At 46.0% G+C, this 12907-nt stretch overlaps 2 protein-coding genes across 10 annotated transcripts in view; one reads left to right on the top strand and one right to left on the bottom strand.

Moving 5' to 3' along the window:
- Positions 1–5495, bottom strand: part of Ak9 (adenylate kinase 9) — a 216438-nt gene extending 210943 nt beyond the window's left edge. For 2 of the 7 annotated variants that reach the window (XR_005497738.2, XM_039099290.2), the window contains exon 1: positions 5187–5437. The gene's annotated coding sequence lies outside the window, so the exon portion shown is untranslated. Of the gene's footprint in view, positions 1–5186 lie in introns of all 7 variants that reach the window. The other 5 variants (XM_017601822.3, XM_063279679.1, XM_017601825.3 and 2 more) reach the window with 5 other exon arrangements.
- Positions 5496–5908: 413 nt separating this feature from the next.
- The window catches only part of Fig4 (FIG4 phosphoinositide 5-phosphatase), a 123462-nt gene continuing 116463 nt past the window's right edge, over positions 5909–12907 (top strand). Inside the window, exon 1 of one of the 3 annotated variants that reach the window (XM_039098767.2) lies at positions 5909–6186. In XM_039098767.2, the coding sequence (XP_038954695.1) occupies positions 6121–6186 (66 nt within the window). In that variant the 5' untranslated portion in view covers positions 5909–6120. The remainder of the gene's footprint in view (positions 6187–12907) is intronic. The other 2 variants (XM_006256541.5, NM_001047096.1) reach the window with 2 other exon arrangements.

Genomic DNA, 12907 nt, shown 5'->3' with positions numbered 1-12907 from the left:
CTAGTATTATTAGCTAGCACTATTAAATTAAATTGTAAAAAGTAGAAATAAGACAAAATGTGAAGATATAACCACAAAAATAAAATAGAATGTTGGAAACAAATTCCAACAGATCAGTTTGAAAGGCAAACTTTGACGGACTGGATTTTAAACCTTTTAAAGGTCTTTCTTTGCAGGTCTCACATCTCACGATAAGCAAGTCCTGGGCTGTGTCCCCGGTCCGGCATTTCTCAGGGAGAAGCTAAAGCCTGTCTCAGTTATTGCTCTTGGAATGCTGTGCGGACGGTGCAGAGAGAAATGTTCACCCAGGAGAACTTAGACCAGACAGGAGTTTCAGGTACTTCTGTTCTTTCATGGCTAAACCCCTGGCAGCGCCACCCACAGGCTGACTTCATTGCTGGCTAAGTTCTTGAAAGCTTGGAAGAACGGAAACCCACGTTAACAGAGGTGGAAATGCTGGACCTGCTTGGGCAACTGATTAGAGAAAGGTGTTAAAGGTTATAGAACTGGGAAGTTAGATTGAAATTACTGCGAGGTCAGAGATTCATTAGCACGCTGTGCTCTCTGGAATGGCGAGGGCTACTCCTTCACTAACGCCATAACGCGGAGGCATCGGCATCAGTGCGGAGTTGCCCAGTAGTGGAACTTTGTAGCCCAGGGCTGCGGGTAGAGGTGAGGCTGTTCTGGTTCTGGGTTCCCATGTGTCACCGGGGATGACTGGCTTTAGAAGGGCAGAAGCCACTTATAAACAAAATTTCAAACTGGAAAGCTGCCTTAGGGCTTTATTGCTGTGAAGAGACACCATGACCATGGCAACTTAAAAACAAAACAAGACAAAGCAGAAAACCAACCAAACCTTTTATCGATTCTTTGTGAATTTCACAATGTGCGCTCCAAGCCCACTCATCTCCCTGTTCCTCCATATCGGTGCTTTACCCTTGCAAACCTCCCAAAAGAAAAAATAAAAATAAAAACCTCCATGTCGGGCTGGACAGATGGCTCAATGGTTAAGAGCACTGACCGCTCTTCCAGAGATCCTGAGTTCAAATCCCAGCAACCACATGGTGACTCACAACCATTTTTAATGAGATCTGATGCCCTCTTCTGGTGTGTCTGAAAACAGCTACAGTGTATATAATAAATAAATTACAAAAACAAAAACCTCCATGTCTTCACGGAAGCTGCCGTGTGTCACACAGTGCCCCACACAGATACTCGAAATCTTCATTGCAATGACTCACTGGTCATTGGCTTCTGCCACACTATCATTATTAGATTCTCACTGGGACTCCTCTCAGATATCCTGTTGTTGCCCCGTGTCCTGTTGTCATGGAGATCCTGCAGCTTTGGATCTGCAAGACCATTCCCTTACATGCTCCAGAAGATCTTCGATGGGGTAGATGTTGGCGTGGGCCAACTCGAAGCCCTGGATCTGGCAGCCAAGTTGTTCTGTCTCCAGCTCTTCCAAGCTTGGGCTACCAACACCAGCTCTCTTGCTCTCCTGCCCTTGGGGCTGGCTTGCTCATGCCCACACACACCACGGGGGCCACCTCTGCCTCATGAAAGCCCCACAGGTGTCTGCGGCACTAATTCACTGAGGAGGAGGCTGGGAGTCCTCAAGAACGGACTGAAGCAACACTCCACAAGTATTCAAACGGGTGATACCTTACTTCTTTTGCGAGAGAAGCTTGTAACCACCAAGAGGAGAGCTCTGGGGACTGACATCTGTCTTTCTAGCAAGGACCATTGGGCAGAGAGAGTGCTGCAGCAGCCCACTGAGTGGTAAACTAGAGAATGTGATAGAGTCTAGGCAGGTCTGGAAGGGCAAAAATAAGGTTCATAAATATGTATTCCAGGCCCCCTATTCTGGGCCCTGTTATCTGTCTCTTATGTTTCTATTTTAGGTCAAAACTTAGTTAGCACTCCCTGAGAACAGCTATCAGAGAGAAAACATCACGGGAGAATTGTGATGTATTGATGGAAGCTGTAAATGCCACGCTTCTAGATTTTAGTGGCTCTGGCAAGTAGCTTTGAAAAATAGCAATCAAGGTAGATGTTCCTGCAGGCAGAGCCTTAAGCAGAGCTTATAATTCCTCAAACTGGCGGGGGGATTCTGAATGGCTTCATCCAGGGCACACAGGAGCAAGGTCAGAAGAGAAAAAGCCCATGATTGGACTTGTAAACCACTTGGCAGATACACTTAAAGTGAGCCCTTCCCAGCCACGCTCTTTTGTAACTGCTTCCGTTGAATGCGGTTGCGTGGGATCTGTGACTTGCTTTTCATGATTATTTTATATTATATTTTGCTTTATCTTAGCAGTTGGGGAGAGGCTTCCCATGGGCTCTGAAGTCAGCCGCTATATTGTAGGAGGGCCCTGGAGTAGGGAGAGCATTGTCTGGCCTCCAGGTGTGGAGAGCAACAGGTAGCCAACAGCTAAAGGAAGCAGGAACCCCCGGTGCTATTGCCAGAGATGGATTTTCTCAATAATGGAATGGATTCCTAGTTGTCCATCCAGTGGAAAGTAAATTTCAGTTAACACCCGATTGCAGAGGACCCCACTGATCTATGCCACAAGCCCTGGCCGTGGAAACCGTGAGGTAATAAACAGTTTAAGATGTCAAATTTGTAGCGATCTGTTCTGCAGCATAGAAAACCAAGTCCATCCACAAACCATCCACCTATGAAAATGTACCAAGCAAACAGGTGAGCAAGGTAATCATCCCGCAGATGCCAGCCAGTCTTTCCCGGCTCCTCTTAGTCCTACGGGTTCCTAAGTGGAAATGCCTTGGTGGCAGGGATAAAGTAGCTAACACTATGACGTGATTTAGTGAGGCTCCTCCACGATAGTCACTAAACCGATGTTCTACATCTCCACAGCAGAGATGATGCTAAGAGTTTAGTGTGATACAATCTCTCCAGGAGCCGACCTCCCATCACTGACAGACTGGCTCTGCGGGACTCTTCCCACCGTGAGGGACAAGTGACATGGGCGGTGGGGAGAGTGTGCCTTCCCTATCTGGAGCCTGTTGGCCAGCACCGCTAACAAATGGTTACATTGTCTCATTTATCATCATGAAGCTCACGTGATATCGCATCAAATCAAAGGCTTTACAGTAAAGAGTGTAAGATGCGTGCAATTGTGAGATCCACTTTCTCCACCACATCCCAGCTCGCTTAGAAGCTGCCTGCGTGTTAGACAGACCTCCCAAAGGTCCCGGTATGGCACACTTTAGTATTATGTGGGATAGAGACAGCCAGTGTATTTCAGGACTAGAAATATGCTCTGAGCCAAGAAACAGGAGAAGTGGCTCTCATCCCCACACCCCTGTGATTGACACGGGCAATTCGGATGGACTTGGGCAATTTCTCACAATCTTAGGCTCTGGTGGTGGTAGACTGGGTTTGATTGCTAGGAGAGATGGTTGTATCAAAGATCTCAGTCAAGGTTTCATAAAACTAAAAGAATTGTTACCAACTGGTCACTTTTGGACCTAGGAGGAGCCTATGAGGAGTCAGGCTGGCAGGGGAGGTAGGCTTGGTGTTGTATAGCTGGGGTTGGAAAAGTAACCTTAAACTCAGGATTCTCTAGGACATGTATTCATGCCACAACACAGGAATGAAAGCAGGACAAGCAACTTAGACTCACATTAGTCCTGGCCAAGAGTAGGGAAAGCCTAGGGATGTTAGAGAGACGGAGATGACTGAACAGTTAGACGCCCAGGGTTAACTGCAGTGGTGAACTCTGCAGCCGACTTCATTAACTTCCCTAGTCACTAGCCTCAAGGATTGGCGATAGGCTGTCACCTCAGTGTGGGGACAGTGGGTATGAGTGGCTCACAGGGTGGAACGCAGCAGATCCCTCCTCATGCATGTGCGATGCAACTTTTCTAGGTTACTACCAGACTTTTGGATACCAGTTTGTGGGACTCTGTGGGTGAACTTCCTCCAAGCTGCCACGCCCTCTCTGTCTGAGTACAGGCAAACTGGAATTTCCAAGACATCCTACTCTGCCATAGCAGGCTTCAACCAGTTATACACAGGAGTTGGCGAGCGACCACAACGCCCCTCCCCCCACTCCCCCATCTCCCCCAGCCACAGCTTCCTGGAAAGGGAATGGTTCCAAGGTATGTACTCCTCATTCCCTAGTGAGCCTACTTAGCTACCGAGAAGCTTGCTTGACAATATTCCCCTTTTCCAAGTGCCCCTTCCCGCCCCCAGCTTCTGGGGATTCTGGAAACAACTTGGCACGTGATGTAAACCAAGAGAGTTCTCAAAGAGAAGTGGTCCACTGTAGTATAGAATAATAATTGAAAACAATATTTGAAAATCAGGTTATATTATTTTTAAAAAGTGACTTTCTTAAGTCAAAACGCTCTTCAGACGTTTAGCTTACACTAGGAAGAGCTGGTTTCCATTTCAAAGTGGAAAAGTTAAACGGTGCGATTCAAGATGGAGAGAGGCGGATCTCTGGGGCTTGCTGACTGAGGGAGCGCATCCAGCCTAACCTCTGGCTTACACATGGATGCACACACGCACACAGACAGACAGACACACACGCATGCACAAGCACGCACACACACAAGCACGCACACATGCACACACACGTACACACACACAAATGCACGCACACACAAATGCACGCGTGCACACACACACACACGCGCGCACACACACACACACACACCAGCCTAAAATGCCAGAACTGAGACTCCTGCCACCTTTCTAGTTTCTCAATTAAAAAAAAAGATGCATTAAACTGAAACGAAACCTATAGTAGATACTCATACTTTAGAAACCTTGTAAAGTCCTAACTGTGAATCTACAGCAAACTTTAATATCCTTTTCAGCTATGAGTTTGCATTTTTAAAGTGTCATTGCCTTTTCAGCATGAGAACCCTCCAGCGGTGAATTCTGGAATACAGAGGGGTCCCTGTGAAACCTATCACTTCCCGCCTATGCTGGCTTAGCCCCCCACTATGTTACACTCTGAGGCAGGTGTTTAGTCTGTATTTGTGAGGCAAATACCTCAGCTGAAGGGAGAACTGGTTTTTTGAAAAGTCGATTTATGAAGAGATCGTAGTTAAGCTTTGCAAGAAAATGAACTGATCTGGGGTCCCCTCCGGAAGGGCCCTTCCCTGCAACTGATAACTCAGAAGGTGGACTATGCCCTCCTGCCTTTGCTTACCTGGTCCCTGTGAACGGTATCTATCTCCTGGGGACCTAGGGATCTGTTAGGCGGTTGCCTTGGAAACCTATAGGCGGTGTTCAGGGCCTCTTGGAGGGCGGGGCCTCGGGAGGTGGCGCTGTAATTCGGAGTGAATTCTTAAGCTTGGGCTTAAATGTAGTCATAATTGTAAAACACCTTTCCCACAGTGTGGAGGCGATGAACAAAGCGAGTGCGTATATTGTCTACTTATGCTCAGACAGCAAACGGGCAAACCTTACCTTAGCTAGAACCGACTCTTAACAGCAGCGCGCGCCCCCTACACGGCACGGTCCCTTTTAGAATTCAGACCGTTAGCCTCACACATAAAATGTGCAAATACCAAAGGCGCTGCATCTAAGTAATTAAGAAAGATTTGTGGGCCATACCGCCACAATATGAGCTTTAATTGACTCTCGTGGGAATAAAATAGGCGACAAAAGAGGGACAATCACTGGCATCCAGGAAACAGGTTTCAGGAAAATAAAGAGTAGATAGGAAGAAACAGACCAATTGCATCACAGAAAAGCTGCTTCAAAAGGAGAACCCAACCACCTGATCTCTTTTCTTTAAAGATCAACATAAACCAGATTTTTTTCTTTTTGTTTGGCTTTTGCCCTTAAGAAAGATGGCACCCTTAGCATCCGCCCTCAGCGACGCCTTGATCTTGTAGCCCCGCCCCTCGCGTCCGGACCTGGCCTGTTGGGAGGCGGGGCTCGGGGAATCCGGAAGCACCGGGCTGCTGCTGTCTCCTGAGGGTTTAGGGTTCCGACGTTGTCATCGTCAGGTGGATCTGGTGTGCTGGGTCTGCGTGCGGAGTCTCCTCTGTCTCCGGGGGGGGGGGGGGGGCCCTGAAACTGTCACGACCTAGGCCGCGGCTTGGTGCCCTGTAGTGAGGCCTCCATTGGCTGGAGCCATGCCCACGGCCGCTGCCCCCATCATCAGTTCGGTCCAGAAGCTGGTGCTCTATGAGACTAGAGCTGTGAGTATCCGCAGCGGCGGGACGGGGCGGGAGGACAGTGCAGCGGGCGTCGGGGGACTCTGTGGAGTCGTAGGGAAGAGGCAGCACCCGGTACAACTCCCCTCTCCTGCAAGCTCCGCTGCAAGCTCGCCTGCCAGGACCATGCAGTCAGGCACTGGTGGGTTTGCACGTCTGTGCTGCTTTGGAACCTTGGCTGGAAAATGTGCATGCAAACAGGTGCTTGTGGCATACAGGAACTGCGCACAGCTTCTGAACCAGTTCCTCTTACTTGCTTTCTCATAATCTTGAAGTTCTTGAGTCCACTCCTTATAGTTAAGTCAGGGGGGTATGAAAAAAAATGTGAACTTTGCCTAGGTAGCTTCTATTTTGCGATTCTGTGATATACCATCACTGTGATTGGTCTTAATCATATGCACAGTTTTTGCTGGTATTCGAGGTTCTGTGACCCGGACACTTCTGTTAATAGTTCTCCGGCTTGCAGAGTGGTGCTAATAGAACTTACTATTTTCTCATTTCTGTGGTTGGGAAACAAAGTTACTATAGTGTGGCTTATCTGAATCTGGCCTTTACCATGATATTAGGGTGTGTGTTTAAGATAATTTACTTCACAGTCACAAACTTATGAGTATCTCGTACGTATATTTTCAGCGAACTGTGGCTAGTCTTCAGTAGGGGGAGTACAAGAAAGTATTTACCTTCCCCCACCCCCGTTTCAGTCATTACACCGTCCTAGTAGTGTCTGTTTTGTTTTATGTGTGTACAACTTCTGATTCTAAATTAATTTGGTAAACAAGTCCATTTGATGGAATCAAGACCAGAAGATGGACAATAGTATTTACAACTATCACCACATCTCCTCAGAGAGCCACGTAGAAATACCCAGTTTTAACACTGAAATAAGACTTTACACTTTTTGTAAAATGGGCTGGTAAATGTCCTTAGTAAGAAACTTAAATACATTGTCACATAGGAAATTTAACTGAGCATTCTGAGGACCTGGCTGAGATGTTGTGTTCTTTATAAAGCAGAATTTCTTTTCCACAAGTCTTCAGTGGCACCCATGCTGAGGAGGGCAAACCCTGTCAGAAATTGTAATTAATTAATTAATTAATTAATATAGTGTGTGTATGTAGTGCACGTCCATGTGTGTGCCCACGTGGAGAAGTGTGGAGGCCAGAGGTTGACTTTAGATGTCTCTCATTAAAGCTGGAGCTTCCATATTGACAGACTGGCTGGCCAATGAGCGTCCCTCCTCCCAGGCTCCGCCTCTCTGCTGCCCCTGAGAGCATATGGCTCTGGGGTTATGGCTTGTTACTGTGTGGGGCTTTTAGTAGGTCCTGGGAATCTTTACCCACTAAACCAAGTTTCCAGACCAGTAACTATTTGTGTGAGTGTGTGTGTGTGTGTGTGTGTGTGCGCGCGCGCGCGTGTGTGTGTGAATGTGTGAGAGTGTGTGTGTGAGTGTGTGAGTGTGAGTATATATGTGAGTGTGTGTGTGTGTGTGTGTGTGTGTGTGTGCATGTGTGTGTGTGTATGCTTGTTGCTATTCATATACAATCTTTGCTTGTCCCCAGGCCATGATGATATTTTGCTTTGTCTCATTGAAAAGATTCACAGTTTTTGCTTTTATGTCACCATCTGTTTTATATTAAAGCCATTTATACATAGTTAGGGCTACTATTGCTATGATGAAACAAATATGACTAATGAAACCTGGCAAAGAATTTATTCAGTTCATACTTCCACATCACCGCCCATCACTGGAGGAAGTCAGGACAGGAACTCACACAGGGCAGTAGCTGATGCAGAGGCCATGGAGGGTGCTGCTTACTTGTTTGCTCCTCAAGGCTTGCTCAGCCTGCTTTCTTATAGACTCCAGGATCCATCAGCTGAGGGATGACATCACCCACAGTGGGCTGGGCCCTCCCCCATCTATTATTAATTAGAAAGAGCCCTACATCTGGATCTTACGGAAGCATTTTCTCAATTGAGGTTCCTTCCATTCATATGACTGTAGCTTGTGTCAAGTCGACATAAAGCTAGCCAGGACAACATAATGCAGGCCTTATGTGTCTTACCTATTGGAACAAGTTACCCCCCAAGTTAGTGGATCTAAACAGCATTTACTATTTCATGTAATTTCAGTAGACTGGGAGTCTGATCTGCTCTGCCTCAAGGTCTCAGAAGTTACAGTTGAAACGTCACCTGTGGTGCAGTTACCTGGAGGTTTAGATGCCAAGGACCAGCCTCAGCATGGAGAGCAGGGAAAAGAACATCTAGAAGTCCAATTGTAGATACAAGTTGTGTTCTGCTTGATACAGCTTTTCCAGTCCGCTCCTCTCTATGTTCTGCTGTCTCCCCGGAGATCTCTCTGTCTATATTCTGCTTGCCTGCTACTCTAAGAGATCTGTCTGTTCTCTTGTGAGTGTGTGTGTGTATGTGTGTGTGTGTGTCTGTGTGTCTGTGTCTGTGTTTGTGAGTGTGTGTGTGTGTATGTGAGAGTGTGTCTGTCTCTCTCTGTGTATGTATGTATGTGAGTGTGTGTGTGTCTGTCTCTCTCTGTATGTGTGTGTCTGTCTCTGTGTGTATGTGTGTATGTGAGTGTGTGTCTGTCTCTCTGTGTATGTGTATGTGTGTGTGTGTGTCTGTCTCTCTGTGTGTATGTGTGTGTGTGTCTGTCTCTCTGAGTGTATGTGTGTGTGTGTGTGTGTGTGTGTGTGTGTATCTTTCTGTTCCCCAAGCAGTTCTTTTTATCCTAAATTCTCTGGGTAGTTCATCTCCTGTAGTGGACAAGTCTTTTATTTTACATATCAATGCAGTCATTTACTCTAATTCTTAAGAGACAGGAAGCATACATTTTTTTCTTAACATTGCAAAAGAATTCAGAGATCTGTCCAAGCTGGCTCATACATAGCGTAGCTGCCTTTGTTCTTTAGATTCATGAAGCCCCTCATAATTCATATTGCATCATTATCTTTTTGCACAGTTGAGAAATTACTTATTTTCAAACTCATGTATTTAGAGTTCTTTCCCACAGCCTTAAGGGCTGTCCTGAAGGTCCAAGCGTCTGACGTTTTGCTGAGGCATAGACACACCTTTGTCTCCTGGACTCACACTGTTAGATCATCATGGAGTCACTTGCTGTGGGGCAGCCCCTGTGGGCCTTCTTTCCTGTTCTTGGTTCTTTTCAAGGCAGTAGAGAGGGAGGAGCATTGGTTGGGGGGTAAGACTTGGTCTTATGAGATATTTAGGGCTGCTGTATAGTAAGAAAATGTTTGCTGTCTTAGTTAGGGTTTTACTGCTGTGAACAGACACCATGACCACGGCAACTCTAATAAGGGCAATATTTAATTGGGGCCGGTTTACAGGTTCAAAGGTTCAGTCCATTATCATCAAGGTGGGAACATAGTGTCCAGGCAGACATGGTGCAGGAGGAACTGAGAATTCCATATCTTCGTCCTTAGGCTGCTAAGCAGAATACTGACTCCCAGGCAGCTAGGATGAGGGTCTTAAAGTTTACACCCAGTGACACACCTACTCCAACAAGGCCATACCTACTCTAACAGGGCCACATCTTCTAGTAGTGCCTGTCCCTGGGCCAAGCATGTACAAACCATAACACCTGTCTTAAGTCTAAGTCACTTAGCTTCAGTAGCTAGCCTGCCTGTCTGAGTTCCTCTGAGGTGAGAAGCTGTTTAGCACCTCATCATAAAACAGTAGGGGATAAGTGAAAAGATTTATTGCTGGTGCTTCTTTCTCTGGTCAGTCAGCCAGAAATCTCTTTGGCTAAACTGGTTAACTCTTTATGAACCAGAGAGGAAGGAAAGGAAAAGGATTAAGATGCTGTATATAGGCAAATATGCACAGACACATATACATTCAAACATTCGTACACCCACACTCTGGCTGGACCCAACTATATCAGTCACAATCAACTCCACAAGTATTCATGTATGTTTACGTACACACATGTACCCACAGACAAATATATAGACAAATAGACATATGCATTTGGATGGATGGATGGATGATGGATGGGTGGATGGATGGATGGATGGATGGGTGGATGGATGGATGGATGGATGGAAGGATGGGTGGGTGGATGGATGGGTGGATGGATGGATGGATGGATGGGTGGGTGGATGGATGATGGATGGAAGGATGGATGGATGGATGGAAGGGTGGGTGGGTGGATGGATGGATGGATGGAAGGAAGGATGGATGGAAGGATGGATAGATGGATGGATGGATGGATGGATGGAAGGAAGGATGGATGGAAGGATGGATAGATGGAAGGATGGATAGATGGATGGATGGATGGAAGGAAGGATGGATGGAAGGATGGATGGATAGATGGATGATGGATGGATGGAAGGAAGGATGGATGGAAGGATGGATGGATAGATGGATGATGGATGGAAGGAAGGATGGATGGATGGATAGATGGATGGATGGATGATGGATGGATGGATGATGGATGGATGGGTGGGTGGATGGATGGAAGGATGGATGGAAGGATGGATGGATAGATGGATGGATGGATGGATGGATGATGGAAGGATGGATGGATGGATGGATGGATAGATGATGGATGGATGGATGGATGGATGGAAGGATGGATGGATGGATGGAAGGATGGGTGGATGGATGGGTGGATGGATGGATGGATGGATGATGGATGGAAGGATGGATGGAAGGACGGATGGATGGATGGAAGGATGGATGGATGGGGCAAAGCTCCCCAAGTCAAACCACTCAACCAACAACTTTATTTCTCTTCTCTGTTCTTTTATACCTTGTTAGACAAAAGGTTCTTTAGAAAATTATCTCAGAGATAAAAATGTTACATAAAATGGGCATTACAGAAGGATGTTGATGCTAAGTTCCAAGCAGTGTTTCATTATAACATATTCATTAAAAGTTCAAGGCAACGGTTTTTTACATGGCCTTGCCTTATCATAGTGCATACCTGTGGCTTTATCCTTGGACCTAAATCTTTTTCTTTGAACACAAAAATGTCCTAAGTCTATTTCTCTTTTTAGTGTGACTATGAAAGCTCGTTGTATTTCTTATATGAAGCCTTTACTTACTACTTTGAGGGTTGAGCACATTTTATTCTTGATTCCAAATTTGTTACATCTTTCTAGCAACTAAGACCGTCTCTAAAAACTTCCTAAAATTATTTAAATCAAATCAGAAATTCTATAATCATTATTTATTTGTCTATATAGCATCACTACAAGATGGTACATCTTCATAGATCTACAGAGATCTGCTCAGAAGGGTGGGCTAACACCTAGTGATTTGTTATGTATGCTTAATAATAATAGAGCAAATTAATAGCAGGAATCTTTCCTAAAATGGATTTTTCTTAGGCCTTGCCTAAGAAAATCTACCATAGATTTTAATCCAAGGCAGACCCATCTCAGGAAGATCACCTGTTAGTTTTTACTTCTCCTATGATGGCTCCTGACAGTCATGAACATTAGCAGAGAGGACATTCCTCTGAGGAATGTGAAATATGTCCATTACTATAGAAACAAGCCTTAAGTGGAGGCTCACAGCAGGGCCCTGTCTCAGGGGGAGGAGCCATGTCACTCTGTCTCCACCAGGGCCATGTCAGGCTTGGCACTTAGATGAGAGTGGGATTTATTCCAGGTTACCTGCCCAGCTTGGTAAACTAGGCTGATTGCTAAACAAGCTCCTGAACTTGTCTGTCAGATTCCTTAGGTGTCCTTAGGATGTGGTAACTGGCTCTATGGGTCTTCCATAGGAGAGAGAGGGAGAGAAAGAGAGGGAGGGAAAGAGAGGGAGGAAGAGGAGGAGGAAGGGAGGGGGTTGGAGGGAGGGGAAGAGAGGGAGGAAGGGAGGAGGTTGGAGGGAGGGAAACAGAAACAAGGAAGATGTCATAATGTGTTTTGACACATTGTGGTTTGCCCCTGCAACCTAGGGGCAACCTAGGAGAGAATGGGGGACAAGAGATGCAAAGAACGGACAGTAAGTCAAGAAGTCTGATCAAGCTGACAATTTTTAATTTTTCTCAGGCAGAAGATATACTGGTGGAAGCCAAATGTGGGGAGGGGTTAGGTAACCACAAAAGAATGGGCCTGGCTCGATGACCAGGATATTGGCTGGGTAAATCGGCCAAGCAGGGGGAACAGCAGGGTGGGTTGCCTAGTGACCTGACCACAGTGCTGACCACCAGCACTCAGTGATCTGACAAGTAGATTTATGCTGTCTATTGAATTCAAGCAGAGCTGTGGGTACAGGCTGCTTTGCTTTAGCCTAAGGCTATCACTTGTTCTAACATAAGGCTAGAATACAATTGCTTTTTAACCTGAAGGCTGCTTCTGACATCTCGAGGCTACTCCCAACATGGTGTGACCTCAGAAGTCCTCCTCTGTCATTTCTTCAGCAGCCTGTCTGTTGCCCAGGTTAGCTTTGCTCATTGTGGATGGGACTTTGATCCTGGAGGTTGGTCACTCACTTCCAGGCTGAGATTTACTTTTTCCCCATAAATCAATTGTCCAGTACCAGATGTTGGGCAGGCTCTTTTCTGCGTTGAACTTCTCGTTTTAGATGCAGACATATTTTTCCAACTTATTTGGCTATACTAGAAATTCTGTGTTTTCTTATGATTTTTATAGCATGTTCGTTATAACAGTTTTCATGAAAAGTCCCGTTGAAGGGTCTCTGACGATGGCTCATTCAGTAAAGTGCT

Source organism: Rattus norvegicus, chromosome 20 (genome assembly GCF_036323735.1).
Source record: "Rattus norvegicus strain BN/NHsdMcwi chromosome 20, GRCr8, whole genome shotgun sequence".
Classification (NCBI taxonomy): Eukaryota; Metazoa; Chordata; class Mammalia; order Rodentia; family Muridae; genus Rattus; species Rattus norvegicus.
This window is presented reverse-complemented; position numbering and strand designations above follow the sequence as displayed.